Source organism: Lepidochelys kempii, chromosome 3 (genome assembly GCF_965140265.1).
Source record: "Lepidochelys kempii isolate rLepKem1 chromosome 3, rLepKem1.hap2, whole genome shotgun sequence".
NCBI classification, from domain to species: Eukaryota; Metazoa; Chordata; order Testudines; family Cheloniidae; genus Lepidochelys; species Lepidochelys kempii.
The window spans coordinates 128,862,283-128,884,122 of NC_133258.1; the positions used below are offsets into that span (position 1 = coordinate 128,862,283).

At 39.5% G+C, this 21,840-nt stretch overlaps 1 protein-coding gene across 9 annotated transcripts in view; it reads left to right on the top strand.

Moving 5' to 3' along the window:
• ERMARD (ER membrane associated RNA degradation) overlaps positions 1–11,441 on the top strand; it is a 31,562-nt gene extending 20,121 nt beyond the window's left edge. For 7 of the 9 annotated variants that reach the window (XM_073337976.1, XM_073337981.1, XM_073337984.1 and 4 more), the window contains 8 exons: positions 966–1,034; positions 1,760–1,933; positions 2,921–3,004; positions 4,319–4,398; positions 5,359–5,487; positions 8,012–8,221; positions 9,337–9,450; positions 10,157–11,441. In XM_073337976.1, coding sequence (XP_073194077.1) covers positions 966–1,034; positions 1,760–1,933; positions 2,921–3,004; positions 4,319–4,398; positions 5,359–5,487; positions 8,012–8,221; positions 9,337–9,450; positions 10,157–10,331 — 1,035 coding nt within the window. In that variant the 3' untranslated portion in view covers positions 10,332–11,441. Of the gene's footprint in view, positions 1–965; positions 1,035–1,759; positions 1,934–2,920; positions 3,005–4,318; positions 4,399–5,358; positions 5,488–8,011; positions 8,222–9,336; positions 9,451–9,990 lie in introns of all 9 variants that reach the window. The other 2 variants (XM_073337982.1, XM_073337983.1) reach the window with 2 other exon arrangements.
• The last annotated feature ends 10,399 nt before the right edge of the window (positions 11,442–21,840 follow it).

A 21,840-nucleotide genomic window follows, 5' to 3' on the forward strand; every position in this document is an offset into this window, starting at 1 on the left:
ATAAAAATGGGCCATGCTGAAGTCTTTTGAAAATAAAGATAATTCCATGAACTTTTTGAAGTTGAGAAAAGATTTCACAGACCTGAGGTGGCAGAGACAGAAAAATAAGACTCACTACGACATCTATAAACTGCTGGCAGCTCCTCAGTCTACACTTCTATGTATTTTCCTTCTGGTCCTTTATCTTCTTGGTAACCCAACTCTGAATTTTCCCCATCTTATCAATATTTATTTTCCATTAAAGTGCTCCAAAATGTACCCAGTATTCTAAGTGTGACTGAAGCAGTGATGTACAAAGAAGGGATATTATGTCACCAGTCCTTGGGGCTTGATACAAACAATAAATTATAATCCTTAATGAGAGATCATGACTAACATGAAATGTTTGGTATTGATCTACACTGTGACTCCATTATTGTTTTTATCTGAAATAAACTAGAATTCTTTCAGTCCTCTTATTAACTAATTGATCTGTTTCCAAAGCACAGTGGCTTTGCAATACATAAAATCAGGAAAGTAGTTTAGTCCCAGAAGCTGCAACAGAATGGAATACAGAATCCAAAGCTGGAGAGTGCAGTATTTTGTATGTCCCTGTTACTTATTTGATGAGTAGGTGATAACTTAATTTCTTGTAAACAGCTTTATTTTATGTCACTAATAAAAACAAAATATGCTCTTTTATCTGCATAGGGTCACCTGTTCAAAATAAATGCAAATGTACACAGAAGCAAACAGCCTATAATAACCCATTTCTTTCCTATTTTACTCTTCAAAAGCCAACGTATTTTGTTATCCCATATTGTCCATCACTGCTAAATAAAACAGTTAACTTAGGTGATGGAGATTTGGTGGTAGTTTAATGTTATGGATGCTTACTATTATAGTCAGTATTTTTCATTTAGCTTTATAACTTTGGGTTTGTTAAACATTAAGTTGTCTTCAATTTCAAATGATTTTTTTTCTAGATGCTAACAAAACAGCTGAATGACAAAGAAATCAATCAGCTTCCTCTAATTCTTGGAGAGTCTTCAATGGTAAGTGTATTAAATGCTTTTTATTTAGCAATACATTTTATAATTGATAGTGCTAAAAGTGTAATAGATTCCTTAGACATAAGAAGATCATGTCCCCAGGAGCTTACAGTCCAATGTCCCGATCCCGCTTCAATATGAAAGAGGCAAAATAATACTTGGCATATAAATATAAGATTAACTAAAACAGCACAGAATGTTGAAGAGGAAACCTAACTTGAGAGCATCTGTTTTTGTAGGGAATTGGCTTTATTACCTGGCATCAAGAAACTCACTGCCAGCAGGAATTAATTTTTTTTTTTTATGGAAAGGTGGCTATTTATTATGAACATCTTGACTTTATTCCTTTTAACCATTGTTTATCATATTGCCATCCAGACTACTTCATTGTTTCTGACCCTCAATTCCACTCTATCTGACAGAGCTATAAAGTATAGACTCAGGAGCCTTTGCTTAAATTTAGTCATTTTCAGCTATTTTTGTTGATTGTGCGCTGGTGTTGGTTTGTTTTGTTTTGTTTTGTTTTTTCACCTCTCGTCAGACCTTTCCCAAGATGGGAGTTGCCTTTTTTTTAAAGAAGTGGGGTTTAAGAGGTGTTCCTCTTGCCCCTCTAAGTGCTCCATTTCATATGGGCCTAAGTGCCTTTTGTACCCCAAGAATTGTATGCTTATTAGGGTTTCTGTAGAATTGTGCTATTTACTTAGTTTTGTCCACACATGATTCCACAGGAATTCCTTTGGGATTTCTTGAACCACCAAGAGGGTCCACGTATAAGAGATCATTTAAGCCATGGAGAGATCAACTTAAATGAGTTTCCAAGAGAAATAGCCAATCAGATACTTGCATTTTCAGTTACACTTTTATACAGATTTTCAGAAGAGGAGGAGCTTGCAGCTCTTAAGGTAAGAGCTGGTATGGTGCAATCAGAACAATGTATAATCATTTGGATGCCAAATATGATTTTAAAACCATTTATGGGCTACAACTTTCATAATTGTTTTTAACCCTCAGCACCTTTTTGTGGGTGCCACACTAAGCTTTAAATATTTTCCTAGCATTGCTCTGTAATACTGAAATGAAGCATAGAAAAACTGTCCCCAGTATTGCCCTTCCTGAATTTAACCTGGTTTGTTCTTTTCACCCCTCCTTGTTAATGTTGTTTCTTCCAACTGTACTTTAACTGCTTAATTTTTAACCTAAACTGTATATATTTAATTTAAGATTATCATTTTGTCCTCTCCACCTTGCTGTTTATCTCCCTGGTAGCTCAACTCTGAATTACCTCCAGTTTATCAGTATCTTCCGTTGAAGTACCTAAAAGTGCCCACACTGAAGTGTGGCTGAATAAGTTATGGAGATTAAAATCTGACAGGATATGAATGTGAACTTGGTACAATAATGGAAATGTGATTTTCGCCATGTACGGTATTGAGTCATGTCCAGTTGCATATCTACAAACACATGTATTTCAGTGTTAATGATCAATAAGCATGTTCCTCCCAATTTCCTATTGATAGTTAAAATTACTTTCCCTAACTGCAGTATATTAATGCAAGCTCTATTGAGCCAAACCTCCATTTATTAGCTATAGCTCATTTTACTAGATCTTCAAGGTACAACATGTCCTATTTCAGTGGAGATGGGAGCTTTTTTACACAAAATTTTATTGATGAAGAAAACCAAGCAAAAAAAAATTAAACACCTAATATACTAATTAATGTCTTGATCCTTCACTTTGATACATTTAATTGAACATATATAACTAGTCCCTTTTGAAGTCAGTGAGACTGTCTCATGTCTAAAGTTAAGTGTGTGCATAAGTCTTTACAGGATCAGGATCTGGATTTTTAAAATTAGTACATGTTTTATCATTTATTTTTGTAAACTAGGAGCACACAGCAATTAAAGCACTGATCAGCTGTGCGAGTTGCTACCGTTCTCGGTTTCATCCAGTTGCCCGACTTAAGAAACAGGTATGTGGATATGACAGGGAGGGTAAACATTCCATACATCTTTAAAATTTTGTTTAACTGTTGTCTTTTTGCTTTGATAGTCCTGAATAACTGTTAGGCTTTTGAGGGAAGTTAAACTTTATGTACCCATGCAGTTTTTCTTTTCTTAATTGAGACTCGAGTTAGATATTAGAGAAAAGCTTTCCAACTATAAGGATAGTTAAGTACTGGAATAGGCTTCCCAAGAGAGGTTGTAGAATCCCTGTCATTGAAAGCTTTTAAGAACAGGTTAGACAAATACCTGTCAGGGATGGTCTAGGTGTCCTTGGCCCTGCCTCAGTGCTGGGGGCTGGACTATGTGACCTTTTGAGGTCCCTTCCAGTTCTACATTTCCATGATTTCTAAAGCTCCCCATTTATTGAAATTGCTTGTTAGGGCACTTCTCTTGTTGGTGTATTGGGGGATCTGCTCAGCCTCTTCAGATAACTTTTCAGTTTGGTTCCATCCTTGTGTGTTTGCTGCCCCACTAATTTGAGGGTTATCTGCAGATTTGTTAATAATTGAATATACATTAAAGAGGCATCTGACAAAAGTATGAAGGCCTAGAGAGACTTTTTTTTCGTTGGTCAAAAAAGCTTTTGGAAACCATAGAGGTCTTGGATTAGACTAAACTTAGTAGGAGATGTCACTATATATTAGAGGTATCAAATGATTAAAAAAAATCGTAATTAATCACAAGATTAAAAAAAAAGTTGTGATTAATCGCAATTTTAATTGGTCTGGAGCAGCTTGGCCAGAGGCGGCTACATGGGGGGAAGGAGGCGCGAGCAGCAGTGGAGCAGGTCAGTGGGAGGAGGGGCACCCCAGGCCCAGAGGCATGCAGTGGTGCCCCCCTGAGTACAGTGCCCTGAGAGTAATCTGCAGATCGCAGTTGGAGAACCACTGAATTGCTTGATAGTCTCTCGCTCTTTATTGAGTTGGGTCTGTATTTGACAGTACCTTCGTACAAACTTTTTAAGTTAGTGAGGATATGAAGTACATTACAGTGATAGTACTGATTAATTCTTTCATATTAAATGATGGGGAAAGTAAAAAATGGCTGCAATTTAAGCTTATATTGTGGCATGAACTTTTCATTTATTTTAGGACTTTCCACCCCCTATGTCTTGAATATACATGTCTTAATTGTAACTGCTGAATGAATGACTTACAAGATACAGTAATAGAGATTTAAAAAAATTAAAATAGTAAAATGTGTTGCTGTTGCAAGGTATCTCATATGGGCTATATCTTGTATTGAAGTTTGACTTTATTAAGGTGTATTTGACTTCCTAGGTGCTGGAGTGTATGAAGAGCATTAGTTCATGGCCTGAGCTTCCTATAGTGCCTGAAGAGCAAATTCAAGAAATTCCAGGGTATGCGTGATCCGTTTAAAAAAAAAATGTACTTTGAAACCATACTTATAAGGAAATAATAAAGTTAGTAAAGTTGTTAATGATAGAGAGGAAGGTGATGGAATAAGATGAGGAATGGAGAGCAGTTCTGTTTTGAAAGAACAGAGTTTGAGATGATTGTGGAATGCTTGAGGAGGTGTCTCTCAAACAGTTGCAAGGTCGTGTAGGAGTGGAGAACAAGACTTTGATGTCACTGGCATAGTGAGAGCTGAAATGATGCAAATGATCATATTGCTAGGACTATAGTGCAAGTACAGAAGGCAACAGAAGCCTGAAGGATGCCAACAGATTGGTGGCTCCTCCTCCCCTAAGAGATATTGATGGAGCTGCTAGCAAAGTAGAGAGGGAGCCCAAAGGACTGAAGAGGAGTAGGGATGAATAAGGAGAGGCAATCAGCTGTGAAGACAAAAAAAAAACAAAACTTCTCGTGGTAGAAGCTTGGATACCACAGTGATGGAAGACCTTATAAAAACAGAGAGAGAGATTAAGAAGAATAAGAATGAGAAATTCTTCTGAACTTGACAAGGAGGTGGCCATTATTGATTTTTATGAGGCAGTTTTGGAGATATGGAGGGGACAGAAGTCAGGGAACCTGAGGAGATGAAAGATCGGAAGTCTGTACATAATGGAAGTATTTAGTATGCTGCAGGATTCTGGAAAAGAAAGTAAGGAGATGGGATGATGATGCATAGGGAGGCTGAAGAGACTGAGAGGACATTGTTTTTGAGATGGAGAACACAAGAATTTGCTTGTAAAACGGAAGGAAAGGAGCCAAAGGATTACAGGGTAGTAGTGAGCATGTGGATAAATTGCTGTGACAAAAGTTTTTGCTTCAGTTAATTGTGTTAAGATGTAAACTGATGTAAACTTTCTTTATTTTTGTGAAAGATTCCAAAAGTAATTTTTGTCTTTGTTTTTAAGGTTGGAAAGAAGTGCAGAAATTAGTCCTTGTATTTCTATGACTACAGAAATCCTCTCTCAGTTGCAACACCATTTGCCCCAGAATTGCTACATTTTAGATGATCTAATGAATAATCTTCTAACTGAGAAGTAAGTTTAATGTTCTCCCACCCTTGAATCCACGCCTTAATACAATTTACTTCTGGAAATAAAAGGAATGTGAGACAGTAACGAGAGTTCGCTGCACAAGTTGTTCCTTCCCGTATCTTGTAGAGCAGCATCGTTGAAGGAACCATCACATGTATTTGTACGGTACTGTAGTCAGCCTAAAAGTCTTTAGGATTCAGCAGAGAACTGTTCCCAGAATGAAGGGGAGAGAATGCTGTTATCTTTTTGCTTTGCAGTGCAACTTGAAGAAACAACCATGCTTGTATTTCAGAAGTGGGGAAGCAAAATAGTTACAGATGCACAAGAACTTTATGACAATAACTTGACTAAATTACCTTCCATCTGCTTTATGGTGCTGTGTAACACTTTGCAGTGTTATAAGACAGGGCAGTCCTTGCTTACGGACAGCCCCCCAACCTGATGCAAATACTCACCAGCAACCACACAATAAAAACACTAACCCAAGAACCTATCCTGGCAACAAAGCCCATTGCCAACTATGTCCACATATCTTTTCAGGGGACACCATCATAGGCCCTAATCACATCAGCCACACTATCAGAGGCTCGTTCACCTGCACATCTACCAATGTGATATATGCCATCATGTGCCAGCAGTGCCCCTCTGCCATGTACATTGGCCAAACCAGGCAGTCTCTACGTAAAAGAATAAATGGACACAAATCAGATGTCAAGAATTATAATGTTTAAAAACCAGTTGGAGAATACTTCTATCTCTCTGGTCACTCGATTACAGACCTAAAAGTTGCAATTCTTCAACAAAAAAACTTCAAAAACAGACTCCAAGGAGAGACTGCTGAATTGGAATTAATTTGCAAACTGGACACCATTACATTAGGCTTGAATAAAGACTGGGAGTGGATGTGTCATTACACAAAGTAAAACTATTTCCCCATGTTTATTTTCCACCTCCTACTATTCCTCACACGTTCTTGTCAACTGCTGGAAATGGCCCATCTTGATTATCACTACAAAAGGCGGGGGGTTTTTTGTTTGTTTTTTGGGTTCTCTCCTGCTGGTAATAGCTCTCCTTACCTGATCACTCCCATCACAGTGTGTATGGTAACACCCATTGTTTCATGTTCTCTGTGTATATAAAATCTCCCCACTGTATTTTCCACTGCATGCATCCAATGAAGTGAGCTGTAGCTCAAGAAAGCTTATGCTCAAATAAATTGGTTAGTCTCTAAGGTGCCCAAGTCCTCCTTCACTCTGCACTAGAGATTTTAGACTTAGCATTGTGGTTGGTGTTACAGGTGTGCATGACACTTAAAAGTGTGCATCTACCTCTACAAACTTCTCTACCAGCCAAACTTACATTTTTTGAGTCTTTTGAAGTAGAAGCTAAGATTTGCTGTATATTTTTGTTTCTGAGATTTCTGGAGGTCTAAATATAGATCACATTACTTCAGTTTCAATTGTGAAACTTATTTCAATTCACATTTTTAAAAGCCCCACTTAAGTGTTTGTAGAGGACAAGTGTCTAATTCAGTATAGTCGACAATAACACTGATGTGAAATGTATCCTCGCTGGAAGTCTCAGAGTCCACTGATTGAATGAATATATTTAAAAACAAAACTGCTTTCCCTTCTCATTTGCATCAGGCTCATTGCATGTGGGCAGGATAGCATGTTGAAGATGGCTCTTCTATTGCCTTTAGTTTACATAATTTATAGTTAGAAGACTTGTTTTCCAGTGCTGTTAATGTCACTTTTCACAAGCACAAAAATCCCTGTTAAAGCATTAAAGTAGGAGGCTTCTTAATACTGTTTAAGGTTTTTTACACTTACAACCATTCTGTCTGGCATGGCAAAATATCTTGCTGTTTGTTGTTTGTTTGTTTGTTTTTGTTTGTTTTTTAAATAAATTCTCCCCTAAAAACAAACCATTTGAAGTGATGTGGTCATCAAGAATTGTGACATACTTAGTCACTGACTGGCATACATAAAGATGACACAAGTTGGCATTTTAATATCTTAATGAAGCCTAATCTAGTGTGGTGTTGATTAAAACTACAACTTGTATTTTGTGAAATGTTAAGACTAGTTCTTGGTGTACTGCTACTATTTAGCTCGTGGTGTTTTGTTTTGGTAGATTTTCTGTTTTGGACACCGGTCTATTGTGAACTGAACTATAATTAGTGAGAGGTTTAAAACAGACACCTCCTATTTCATTAGTGTATATTGTATATTTTTTGCCAGTTTTGTGTATTGTGGTATTATTTCTTTACTGCTCTGACCTGGAATGAGAAATATTTCAAACTTCTAGTGATGTGATATTACTTACAGTAACATGAGAGAGACTACAAATCACTCATGCTAAATAGCTTCTTGTTTTGGTGAGTCATGAGGAGACTGAGTAAATCTGTTTCCAAAACATCTGGATTAGAATTTTTTTAGCTCAGGCTACACTGGAATGGATGTGAAATTTCAGTTTTTAAACCCTGCGAACAAAAACTGAAACAGAAATGTTTCCTGGTTTACAGGCTACTGCTTGAACTCTGTAGTACGCACATTTGTACCCTGTACTGCCCACGTTCTGTACTGGAAATATTGGTAGTGTTCCGTAAGATATGCACACAGTGCCATCAAGTGTCAGATCAAGTTATTACCAGCACTGAAATGAGATACAAGCAGTGGATAAACAAGATACTGCATTCACGACAGAGGCATAACTATTTACGCATGTTAAACAGGTTGGTTGGTTGTTTTTTTCCCTTTTTTTTTTGGAGGTGAAGGGCTAATTTTAAGAGTGGATTTAACAGAGCAACTGAACACTTCTTTCCTTTTACTCTGCATGTGTACTCTTCCATATTCTGTTTATAAAATGTTAAAGCTAACTAGGTTTGTGTGTCATTGGTCTACTCAGAGTTAAGAATTGTCCGTAATTTCCATTATACACTAGTATGTTAATGGAAGTAAAACTCAAATCGGAGAATAATTTATTTGGATATCTTTAACATTTTTCTCTTGTCTGGCCTGGAATTATTAGGGTCTAAATAAAAAGGTAATTTAAATATTTGGGGTTTTTTTAGCTTGTTCTCTTGGATGAAACTAAACACTAAAAAAAGAAAGGAGGGGAAAAAAGTGAAACTTCCAGTCTGTTAAAACTGAATTACAGAGGTTGTCCCCATCTTATCACTGCTTCTCTCATCATTTTATCGAGTAAGATAAGGAGTAATGGCTAGGATTCCATTAATGTAACTCCTAACCAGCAGTGTTGCTTGAGGTCTATGATTAAGCTTTAAAAATATGAGTGGGGTCAGAGAAATGAAAATTCTAATAAGTTAAAAATAATTTTAATTTTATCTGGGATTACAAATGTTAAAATGCCTGAGTTGTGTATATATGTTTATTTAATGGTGTCACTAAAAATGTGTATTGTACTCTCAACCATAACCAGTACTTAATGTGTGCCAGGGCTGAGCCCCCAGCACCTCTAGGCTTGGCAGTTCATAGCCCTGGCACCTCTGGGCTTGCCACAACCGTTATGAACGTGTAAAACTTGCTTGAGCCCCAACATCTAATTGCTTGAGCCCTGGCACCTCTTTCATTATAAACTCAGCACTGACCATAACCCTATCCTGCCACTCCCCCCCACCCCCCCGGAAACTTAAATATATGGCTCTTCCTTTTTTCTTGCTTGTAAATTGTTCATAGCTATGATCTTTGCCCCATTTTTCACTAATGAATCTTTCAGACTTTTTTTTTTCTTTCATTCTCCATACCCATTTTAGGGTGGAACAGGAAATCTGAAGAACAGTTTTGTATTTTAAAAAAAACTCTATTACAATTTTCTGCTTATTTCTAGCATTAAATTTCTGTCTCCTGTGTTACGTCTGATTTTAATGTTGATTATTCTGGAACTAATCAACATCCATACCGTTTGTGAGAAGAATCCTTGTGATTATCAGCAATATATAAAGTGAGTATATAGTACTTGCTTAATTAAAATAAGTGAATAATTCATAATCCTTTCACCCTCCTTTGAACATCTTTGGTCTACATTATGTATCCTTATTGAAATTGTGGTTTAACAGCATGTGGTATGTCAGGTAGTCAGTCTGTTTCCCCTATCATTGCACTAAGAATTTGGGAGACTAGTGAGGGGCTTGCTAACTGAAATGTCTTTGTTTACAACACGTGGTTCACAGTTTCAGTTTTTCTTAGATTTCCTGTTGGCACAAATAGGAGCATGGTCTCACATTCAAGCCCAAAATTAATAATAAACTTTTGATTCAGCATGTAATCAACATCATTATTTCCACTCTACACTTTATTGGTGATCACAGGCATTGTAAAGTGTTTGGCTGCCAAAGAAGGGAAATTGTAGGAGAGAACTCCTCTATATACGGTTATATTTCTATAGTCCCATAATATTGCATTTTTTGTGCACCAATATCAACTGCAATTCTGCAAATATTGCTTGTCCCTGTCTTTCTCTCTCCACCCATCCTTGCCATAGGTAAAGGAAAAATGATGTAGCAATGATCATGTGAGAACTGGGAGACTTGGAAATCAGGAAAAAGTAGCAGTCCCAAGTTGGGCATCATCAAGGTCTGGTCTGTCCTGTCGTCCTTTTAGAAAGTCTTTTGGAGAATGACTTTTTCATATTTTTTTATTTCTTGTAGGTTTCTAAAGTCAATCTTGCAGTATACCGAGAACTTGGTGACATACACGAGCCCAGAGAAAAACAAATGGGATGAATCCATGGAGCTTACGCACAAAGCTTTGATAAAAATTAGGACTTTCAGCGAGAGAAAGCTAGCATTAATGCAGCTAGCGACACAAGTGAAGCTGTCTTGAAAACACTTGGTTTCTGTTACATCTCAAAATTATTATTTTTTTAATGCCTCAAAACTTAATGTGACCAAAAGTCCTAGAATATGTCTACTCCTTCCTTTGAGTACAGCTTTCATCAAAATGCCTTTGAAACCAGAATGTGGCATTTACGTAGCAACAGTGTTGCTGTTTGGAGTTGGATAATTGTACTTCCTGAAAAGGGAACATTTTTGTAAAGTGCACAATGAGACTCTGAGCTCTTATCTCAAAATGATTTGAAATGTATCTATTATTTAAGTGTACCATGTGCTTTGAAGATTGATTTTTTTTTTATAGTGTACCTGAAAATGACCAGGAAAACAACTGAAATAATGTATTGGAAAAAATGTTGAACTGAAAAAAAGCTTTCAGTGTGGTGAAGCTAATATTTGGCCATTTCTATGGCCACATACAACCCATTATCTCTCATATGCCCTTAAACAAATCCCCCAACAACAACAAAAAAAACCCAACAAAACCAGGTTGCAACATTTTGAGTTAACAGCATTTCCTGAAATCCTTGTTTGCTGGTATTAGCACAGAAATGGGCAAACCTTGGGGTGTGATTTTTTTTAAAAAAACTTTTGTTGTCTAGAATTTGAAACTGTTTACATGTGAAAACACTAACATATTTTTGTGTTCTCAGCAATAAGTATTGAGCACAGTATTTTTTACACTTGTCATGGTACTATTTTTGATTAGTTTAATTTTTCACTTTATCTGATAGTGCCAATCTTTAATGATTCATAGTTTGGGTACAAATTTGGTTTTGTACATTGAAAATCAGAAAACATAAATGTTCATCTTGACCCTAAAAGTGATATTATGACCTTATGTTGCATACCTCATTTTTATCTTTGTTTTTCAAAAATTATGAAAATAAATCTCCCTTCTCCACCTCCCCCCCAAAGAAAGGGGCCTGCATCAATTCAATAAACAAGCCATCTACCAATGAACATTAATCTATGTGTCTTTCCTAAAGGATGTAAAACAGATAAATGCCTCTTGGTCAGGTCTCCATTTCTTAGTATTTATATATTCGTACTGTAAGAGGCTTATTACAATAAAAGATTGACTTGTTTAGTCTGAAGATCACTCCAGAGATGTCCTTTTCTTTTGTATTCTAAAACCATAAGATAGTTTGTATAGAAGTATGAAGACCTCCTTCGCTGGCTGGCTGGCAACTCTCTATCACTAACTAGTGTGTGTCATTACTTTCTGGATGCACAGAATAATGTTTCTTTCACAATTCAATCAAAGGGCATCTGGCTAGCACCATTAAAGATCTGAATGGCATTTTTTAGGAGTTATTTATTCTTCATTGAAAATCCCAGTTGGAGAACTCGTAGATCAATTATCATTTTAGTTCCTGTGATTTTTATATATTCTGTTTGTCCAGGGAAGAAACACAAGTTTTGGAAGTCCTGCTACATACAAATAGACCTCTTCCTCAACAGTACCCATAGCAGTATGTTTCTCAGGTGGTATTTATAATTTTGCATTTAAACATTCACTTTTCATTACCACATAGTCAAAAGGATATAGAAATTAGGAATGTTCCAAAGAAGGAAATGAAAACTAGTGGCATGGGTGTAAAAAGACAGGTCTGGAACTGGAGAGAATGATTTAGGTTAGAATTGTGATCACTGACCTAACTGGCCACTGTGGTCAGGCAGTGGGAAACTTCTCCCTATTACACTGGTTCAAGCCACTACGCCTAGTCCCTTCATTTCATTTTAAATGTAAAACAGTAGTTATTACTCTCATAACAAGGATTTTAGTCATACTTGGAAGCTGTTCTTAACACTTGCATGGCAAATCCCCACAATACTTATATAACTGCCATGCCTGTAGTTTATCACACTTAATGTATTAAACTGATTTAAATCTCAGACTCTGTGTGTATTTGCAGGATGGGGGGAATCTTTTACATTGTAATGAAGATTCATTTAAGAATGTGCAGTAGCTTCTGGTACTTGCTTCTTGGTGATCACTGAGCACATTTCCTCTGGTTTTCTAGTTTACATTTATGGTCAGGCAGACACAGCTGCAGCAAAATGAATTCATCAACTGACTTTAAAATGTTGCAAATAGATCTTCATTGGTGTACTATCTACAATGATGCACACAGGTTGTACCTCCACATTGTTCATCTTGGCTGAGAGAACTTTGGCCATTGGGATGCATGCACACCACTTTGCAGTACTGAATGTGGCAAACTACAGCCCTCCCCTCTGGAGCATTTAGTAGGAACTCTGCTCCTATCTCCACCAGTCAGACATTATTGGACCTCCCCTGGAAAATGCAATCAGTTTTGAATCAGCCATTCACTTATTCCTTACTCTGTTGGGTCTCATGGCTGCATGTGTGGCTCATAGTTTCTCATGGATTTTAGAAGGCTTAGAATGAGAACTGGGAGGGCAAATAGAAAGTGTTTTCTTTTTCTTAATCTAGTTTCCTGAAAGTACACTTAATCTAGTTTCTTGTCCTTTGGGCGATTTGGGCTTTGAAGAACAACGTGCTCACAAGCTCTTTGCCATGACTACCCATGCTGCCCATCCTCTAGCCACACTTCTTTGGACTTTGTGTGCTGGGCTTTGAGGTAACAGAAAGAACTTCAGCTCTGACCATTTAGTACGGTGAAGAAACAGCAGCAGCTCAAAGCCCTTGGGAAGGTGTATGCATATCTAAATGTACTGGATTTTTTTTTTGGCTGACTCTCAGTTGTCTGACTTTGTAACTAAATGACTTCTGGGGCTAGACTTTCAAAACAGCACAGCTTCTCTGTACACCACTAAAGTTGCCATATTTTCAAAGTTGCTCAGAACACAGTAGCTCACAAAATATGTCCTCAAGCTTAAATGTGGAAAGATTTATTTTGTTTTAGTCAGAACTAAAAAGCTGTGTTGTGCATTTGAAAATTCGGGAGAATTAGATATGCATGATATCTACTAAAAAAGAAAAGGAGTACTTGTGGCACCTTAGAGACTAACCAATTTATTTGAGCATGAGCTTTCGTGAGCTACAGCTCACTTCATCAGATGTTTACCGTGGAAACTGCAGCAGACTTTATATACACACAGAAATCATGAAACAATACCTCCTCCCACCCCACTGTCCTGCTGGTAATAGCTTATCTAAAGTGATCAACAGGTGGGCCATTTCCAGCACAAATCCAGGTTTTCTCACCCTCCACCCCCCCACACAAATTCACTCTCCTGCTGGTGCTAGCCCATCCAAAGTGACAACTCTTTACATAATCAAGTCGGGCTATTTCCTGCATAGATCAAGGTTTTCTCACATCCCCCCCACCCCCATACACACACAAACTCACTCTCCTGCTGGTAATAGCTGATCTAAACTGACCATTCTCCAGGTTTAAATCCAAGTTAAACCAGAACATCTGGGGGGGGGGGTAGGAAAAAACAAGAGGAAACAGGCTACCTTGCATAATGACTTAGCCACTCCCAGTCTCTATTTAAGCCTCTATTTAACCACATACCACACAACAGAACCACTAACCCAGGAACTTATCCTTGCAACAAAGCCCGTTGCCAATTGTGCCCACATATCTATTCAGGGGACACCATCACAGGGCCTAATAACATCAGCCACACTATCAGAGGCTCGTTCACCTGCACATCCACCAATGTGATCTATGCCATCATGTGCCAGCAATGCCCCTCTGCCATGTACATTGGTCAAACTGGACAGTCTCTACGTAAAAGAATAAATGGACACAAATCAGATGTCAAGAATTATAACATTCATAAACCAGTCGGAGAACACTTCAATCTCTCTGGTCACGCAATCACAGACATGAAGGTCGCTATCTTAAAACAAAAAAACTTCAAATCCAGACTCCAGCGAGAAACTGCTGAATTGGAATTCATTTGCAAATTGGATACTATTAATTTAGGCTTAAATAGAGACTGGGAGTGGCTAAGTCATTATGCAAGGTAGCCTGTTTCCTCTTGTTTTTTCCTACCCCCCCCCCCCAGATGTTCTGGTTTAACTTGGATTTAAACCTGGAGAATGGTCAGTTTAGATCAGCTATTACCAGCAGGAGAGTGAGTTTGTGTGTGTATGGGGGTGGGGGGGATGTGAGAAAACCTTGATCTATGCAGGAAATAGCCCGACTTGATTATGTAAAGAGTTGTCACTTTGGATGGGCTAGCACCAGCAGGAGAGTGAATTTGTGTGGGGGGGTGGAGGGTGAGAAAACCTGGATTTGTGCTGGAAATGGCCCACCTGTTGATCACTTTAGATAAGCTATTACCAGCAGGACAGTGGGGTGGGAGGAGGTATTGTTTCATGATTTCTGTGTGTATATAAAGTCTGCTGCAGTTTCCACGGTAAACATCTGATGAAGTGAGCTGTAGCTCACGAAAGCTCATGCTCAAATAAATTGGTTAGTCTCTAAGGTGCCACAAGTACTCCTTTTCTTTTTGCGAATACAGACTAACACGGCTGTTCCTCTGAAACCTGTCATGATATCTACTATCCTCTTCATACAGCTCTGTATTTTGCTACAAAGTTGGGTTATTTTTCATATTCCTGGGATTGCACAAAATGTATCAGAGTGATTATTTGTAAACCAGTGTTCTAATGCCCTGGTCTTTACAGCTATGGAATTCCCTTGACTTTACATTCATACTGGCATTGAACAAATATGAGAGGCAGAGCTTGACCTAAGGAAGAGTGCTTTTTACCAAGCACCTTTTCAGAAAATTTCATAGTCTTAACATAAGTGATATTCCTCATGCAGTCTTTCCATAACTCCTATTTAATAAGTACCACTGGACAAAAATGAATAGCCATCAATGTGCCATGAGTTCCTTATGTTTTCCACATGACATCAAGGATCCAGATACAAAATATTAGTAATCTTGTTTATTATGGTAGTGCTCAAGGACCAAGCAAGAGTGGGACCCTGTTGTGCTAGGCACTGTACAAACATGGAATTACAGACAGTCCCTGCCCTGAAGAGCTTGCACTCCAAATACCAAAGAAAGACAGAAATGTTTACCAAATGGGTATACGATTGGGATTTTCAAAAGCACCACAATCCCATCCTAAAAATGGGAGAGAAACCTATGAGATCATCACAGACCACTGCCTTCAAGATAGGGCAAGATACTCTCCCCCCACAGTAGGGGAGGTTTCAGATAATAAAATATTGCATATTAAAACCAAACAAGTCTCAATATAAATGTGGCTGCCAGTCACAAAACTGTTTAATTTTTGCCTGGGAATAGAAGTTTAACACTTTGAGGGTCAAATACTGAAAAAAGTGATAGAAAGCATTCAGTTTGAGTCAAGTGTTCATACCCTTTGTTCATATCAATGTTAAATATATTCTCATGCAAATATTATAGTACAGTAACACCAAAGGTTCCCAAGCATAGATCAGGATCACATTGTGCTATGCACTGTACAAACATATAACAAAAAGCCAGTCCCTGCAATACTTGCTGTTCATTATTCCCTATTTGTTATTCATTTGTTATCCTCCAATCTTGGGAGAGGGGATGAGGGACAGAAACGATAGTGTATGACTGAATACCCGGAATAAGGATAAGTGAGTGACAAAGCTTAAAAACTTAGATTGTAAATCCTTTTGGACTGGGGCTGCTATTTTGTTATGCAAAGCTATATTTCTCCAGTAATTTATTAGCAACATGTAATTCCACCCGCTCTACCTTCAATATTTATCCTCTGATTGGATTTTAAGGGAATCTGCTGTTCACTACAGCAAACAATTGGAGGCAGCATTTGTTAACTGAAATAATATGGCATCTCAAGCTCTCTTTCTCAGCTGCTCCCCGTGACTGGTAGTAAAGAAACTCTATTATCTTTAAACCTCATTAGCAGTAATAGCCACTAGATAGCAATGTCATGTGTTGTCATCATCACTTGTGCTTAAATTTTGTTTTTCTTTGCTTCAAAACATTTCTAAATAGCCCTTAAGACTTGTCTAAAAAGGTGCATCACAAACAGTGTTTTAGTAATTTGATAGTTGCATCAGGCTCACAACCACACATTCAGGGTTTATGAAATTTGCCAAAAGTTAAGATCTTCAGAGAAAAGCAAATACATTTCCAAGAGTAGGCGCTATTAGCTCAATTATTAGCTTTGTAGTTCAAGCTAATTTGGGGTATGATCAAAAACTGCACGGTATGTTGGTGACATTGCAAAAAGAAAGGACTCCAGTTTATTCTTCATTAGTCAGAATTATATCAGGAGCAAAACTAATCCTTTATTCTGAAAAGCTAAATAAATCTGTGTTCAAGAAAATGCTATTTTTTTTTTTAATCACCAAAGAATCTGTCTGGTATGAAAATTGTGTTCTTGCATCGCAACTTTGTTGCTATGAGTAATGATTTTTCAACCTGTTAGTAAGAACTGAAATGTGCTATCCTATATGCCACCCTGTTAAGAAGTGTTCATTGGGTGGCCTTTGAAGCCCATGACTGGGGTAGCACCGAGATTGCAGTTAAAAAGTAGGTAGCATATATTGCAGCTGCACAAAGCAATTTCTTTACACTGTGATACAAACCCTTTTCAGAAGTATTGGGACCTCCTCTCCCTACCAGGAAATATTCTAGTCTTAACTTGATTTAGTGCACCTATTTTGTATATGGTATTTGCCCATTTTTTATAAACCATAGAACAGATGCTGGCACAGATCCTTGGTTGGGGTAAGATGTCATAGCTCCCATTGGCTGCAATGGAGCAATTACAATTTACACTAGCTGAGCATCTGCCTCCTTCTATTTAGATTTCCTTTAGAGCGGACTGGTTCCCATGTGTGCTGCCTTTTCAAGTTTACATAATTCACTCTCTCAGAGCTTTAGAAAGACGTATTTTAGATAACTCAAGCAAATAGAACATCATAACTAAGAGTGGTTTACTTAGCATGTTTGTTGCTATGCAATGCTTCTACAGTTACATACAAAACATCAAATTCTTCCATTTAAAATGAGTTTTTCCACTCTAAACAAAGCTCCACCTTTTGCAGTGTCCATGCTTGGGAGGGGCACCACAGCGAGATGGGACATCTCTTTTTGAAACCCCAAGGGTAAATGAAGAAGTTCAGTTATCAAATAGAATTAGTTTTGGCATATAGGCGTCCAAACACAGCTGGATTAGAATGAAAATACCTCCAATCTGGCAGGCCTGAAGGCTACTGAAAAGCTCCCCCATCTCCATGACTTCAATCAATGGACCTATACCTGCTAGTAAGTGTGGGCAGGATGACTATGCCTGGTAGTAACAGTTGGCATGATGAGACCTCATGTGTTTATTCTGGAGGCAAGAAGCTAAGGGAGTGTACACAACTGCAACAAATGTGTTGCCTATCACAGGGCGTCCATAGCTTCTGGCATTCTTCACTGAATACTTCTTCTGTTGCACTCCCATGTATATGCATCTCACAGTTTTACTACAACAAAGCATGGGAGAACCAGCCAACACCAGTTTGTTTCCCATGTTTTCTTTTCTATGTAAGGGATTAGTCTTCAGTCACACATTTTCAAGTGCCAGAGAGAGGCTGAACATTAACTCTTTTCCCATGCACTGATCCTGCCCACAGCCCTGCAAAATTGAAGTGCAGGAATGGTTATTCATTAACTTTTCTTTGTAGCTACAGGAAGTAAATGTACTGTGTAAACATGTTTTATACAGAACAGACAACTGTTATGATCCGGCACTAAGGGAAGAAGCACATGTCTTTGGAGCTGCAATGCCGCTCCAGAAACCCAAAGAGGCAATCAGGCTAGTTATGTAAAATTAAACACACTAAGAACTGGCTTAGAAAAATTAGTGGTGGTATTTTTTTAAAATGCAGTTTGCTTTTATGTAATCAACGATCGCTGAAAATAAACGTTTTCTAAGCCTGTTTGTATCTGTAACAAATGCCAGAAAAGTAATAAAATATAACCTATAGTCAGCATTAAGAAATCAGTGGAAGTTAGGAGCCTAAGTATCTCTGTGGATTTAGGCCTAAGTGTCCTTATAGTAGTCCCATTAAATACCAAAGGGACTTGTGCTCCTACATCACTCAGGCACTTCCAAAAATACCATCTGAAGTGTACTCTAAGGTAGAATGCAACAGAAACACCTACAGTATGTTGTAGAAGAAAAAGGACCTTTTTAGAACATCCAGAACTGTTCAAAAAGAAAAGGAGTACTTGTGGCACCTTAGAGACTAACCAATTTATTTGAGCATAAGCTTTCGTGAGCTACAGCTCACTTCATTGGATGCATCTGATGAAGTGAGCTGTAGCTCCCGAAAGCTTATGCTCAAATAAATTGGTTAGTCTGTAAGGTGCCACAAGTCCTCCTTTTCTTTTTGCGAATACAGACTAACACGGCTGTTACTCTGAGAACTGTTCAAGAGGTTTCCTGTTCTCTTACTATGACAACTTTGATGCTGTTAAAAGTTTTCCCAAAACTAGGATTAATGGCTGCTCCTCCCTATCTCTGCATCAGAAGATGGATCTCTACACTAGAAGGAAGGTTGGCACCCCCTTGTATGAACAGCTCCTCCCACCGTAGTTGTAGCCTACATGGTGAGACGGAGAGGATACACTTTCTGCTGAAAATATGAAGATATTTTCCCTTTGCCAGAAGACGTGGCCAGGCAAAATGTTTTGGCTGTTGTAATGGCCTATAGGTAAGAGATTGGCCTTTTCTGCCATCAGCTCTTCCCTGGGCTGCAAGCCAGTGTGTTTGCCAAGATGTCCCTAAATCAGAGCACAGGAGAGCATTGCCATGGTATGGGACTTGGGGACCTGGACTGGTATAACTGCTCTCACGAGCATAGTCCTTTAATGTGAGCTTCAAAACCATTAAGTCTGCAAGGCCACTGTCCAGTGGGGGTTAGGTGGAGCATCTCAAGTCCATGGGTACCCCCAACTACACAAGAAAAAAAAAGATAATGAATGGATAACATTTGAGGGGTTCAGGTAGGTAGTGCTCTCCAGTCCACATCCCTGAGGGGTCATCAGATGTGGACCAATTCTCTAGCCACCATTCCACTCCCTCCATCTCCTTAGGCATTTCCAGAGGGGACTTGGGCTCCTCTTGCAGAGTCCGAACTTGCAGAAGTCGGACTGCCACAGGTTCTCCCTATCTGTTCTCACTGCTGGTGTTCCCTAGCCCTCAGCAGAGACTCAGAAGGCATCAGGTGTTATGGACAGCTCCCTCATGGCCCTGCTCTAGATAAGAAGGTGTATGCTTGGACAATTCGAGCACCCAGGAGGTGGAAGCTCTCAGGCCTACCAGTTTGCTGCAGAGGAACTTGACTTTTAGATAGAAGAGGTTTCCAGGGTCTAGGTTCTCCCTGCAAATGGGTAGAAAGCATTGCTAGAGTGCCGGATATATTTAATTATATTAAAAATCCCTTATATTAAGCTCTTAAAATGTGTTTTACTTTTTTATTTTTAACAACAATGGGTAAAAAAACAGCGGAAGTAAAAACAGCAATACCTGAGGCAGCCACCACTCTGCTGCCACAGGGGCTGCCTTGCTCTTAGTTAACGACAAATTTCCTGCTTCAGTTCCTTCTTTGTGGACCTGGAGCAGGGGTGGGCAAACTTTTTGGCCCGAAGGCCACATCGAGGTGCGAAACTGTATGGAGGGCCAGGTAAGGAAGGCTGTGCTTCCCCAAACAGCCTGGCCCCTACCCCCATCTGCCCCCTCCCACTTCCTACCCCCTGACTGCCCCCCTCAGAACCTCCCCCTACCCCCCTTGTCTCCTGACCGTCCCCTCCTGGGACCCCCACCCATAACCACCCCCTGGGGCCCCCCACCTAACCCCCCCATTCCCCCCCCGAACCTCTGTCCTATCCAACTGCCCCCTGGTCCCCTTCCCAACCACCACCCCCCAAACCTCCTCCCCGGCCAACTGGTCCCTGTCCCCTGACTGCCCCCCGGGACCCCTGCCCCTTACCATACCCCTTTCCATGCTGCTCAGAGCAGCATGTCTGGCAGCCGCGCAGCCTGGCCAGAGTTAGACACGCTGCTCCTCTGCACTGGAGGAGCGCGCAGCCATGCTGCCTGCGTGGTGGCATGGCTGCAGGAGAGGGGGAAATAGTAGGGGAGGGGCTAGGGGCTAGACTCCCCGGCCAGGAGCTCAGGGGCCGGGTAGGATGGTCTCACGGGCTGGATATGGCCCGCAGGCCGTAGTTTGCACACCTCTGTCCTGGAGTAATACATTGGGTTACTGCATGTGATTGTGTTGCCCTCTACTGGTTGGCCCAACTCACTCTCATAGCTTGCTATTTACTCACAGCTGAAGGAGTTTCCCCTGACAAAGCCATTAGCAGCTTGTGCCGGGGATGCTCCAGATCACATGTTTGATTCCTGCTGATGTCTTTATGTAGGAGGCTAGGGTTGGTTAGCCTGAATCCTCATGTTTCAGCTTTCCCTGAAGTAATATTACTTGTTCAAAAGAACAAAATATAGGAAGGGGAGATATTATCTAACCTTTCCCCAGTGTACATCTTATGCATAATTAGTGTTAAGAGAGGGGGGTTACTAATTAGTTTTAATGGGAAGAATACTAATACCCTACAACATGTTGGATAGTTCAATGATGAGCGATGACAATTAGGCATGTTCATTAATTTTGGAGCAGTAGAAGCGATGTGGAGATGCAGTTTATTCTCACCCTGTTTGCAAAGAAAGAAAAAAAAATAGATGCAGCTGACCCTTCCGGACATAATGCACTTGTGTCAACATGGACTCTGCCCAAACATTGTTCTGCTGTGGAAGCAGCTGGATGCCCTGCCTTCTGGTTTGTATAGTACCTTCCCCCCGCCCTCCCCCCTCCAAAAAAAAAGAGAGAGAGATGAGGGAAGAGGAGGGGAAGAGAGACAGGAGAGGAAGGTAAAATAAATCTGGCTGCCCTCCTAAAACATCAAGGCTTTCTAAACTGATAATGTCCTGTGAGTCCGCCCTGTTACTGCGCTTTATGATTTTCTTGATGATTAGGGACCTGGATCAGGGGAGTAAGTCCCTCTACTTCACAGCCCCACTGACCATTAAAAGGAGGCCATGCTTACACTTTCTTTCAAAATATTTTTCTCCTCTGGGGTGGCGGGTAGAGGGGGATGAGAGAGACAATACGCATCCTTGGAATCATCGATGCAGGAGATTACATTCAGTCTCTAATGTATGTTATTCCGTGTGTCATTTTAATGGGTGTGCTACCCCTGTAGTCGGGAAGATCTATTCCTCTCAAAAAATGAATAATAAATCTATCTCCAGGGAGGTGACTATGGAACAATTATAGAACTGATGACTATTAAATTGATAGCATTTCTGTGTCCTCTTGAGTATTATGCTGTAAAAGTAGACAGGGTGTTTTCTGGTTAAGAGTAATGGCCTATATACTATATGCAATGGCAGATGTGGTCCAGCACCTGCGCTCTGGAGCCAAGATTTACATAGCTGCTGCATAATTATCTTCCAGTTTGGTGTTAATTCC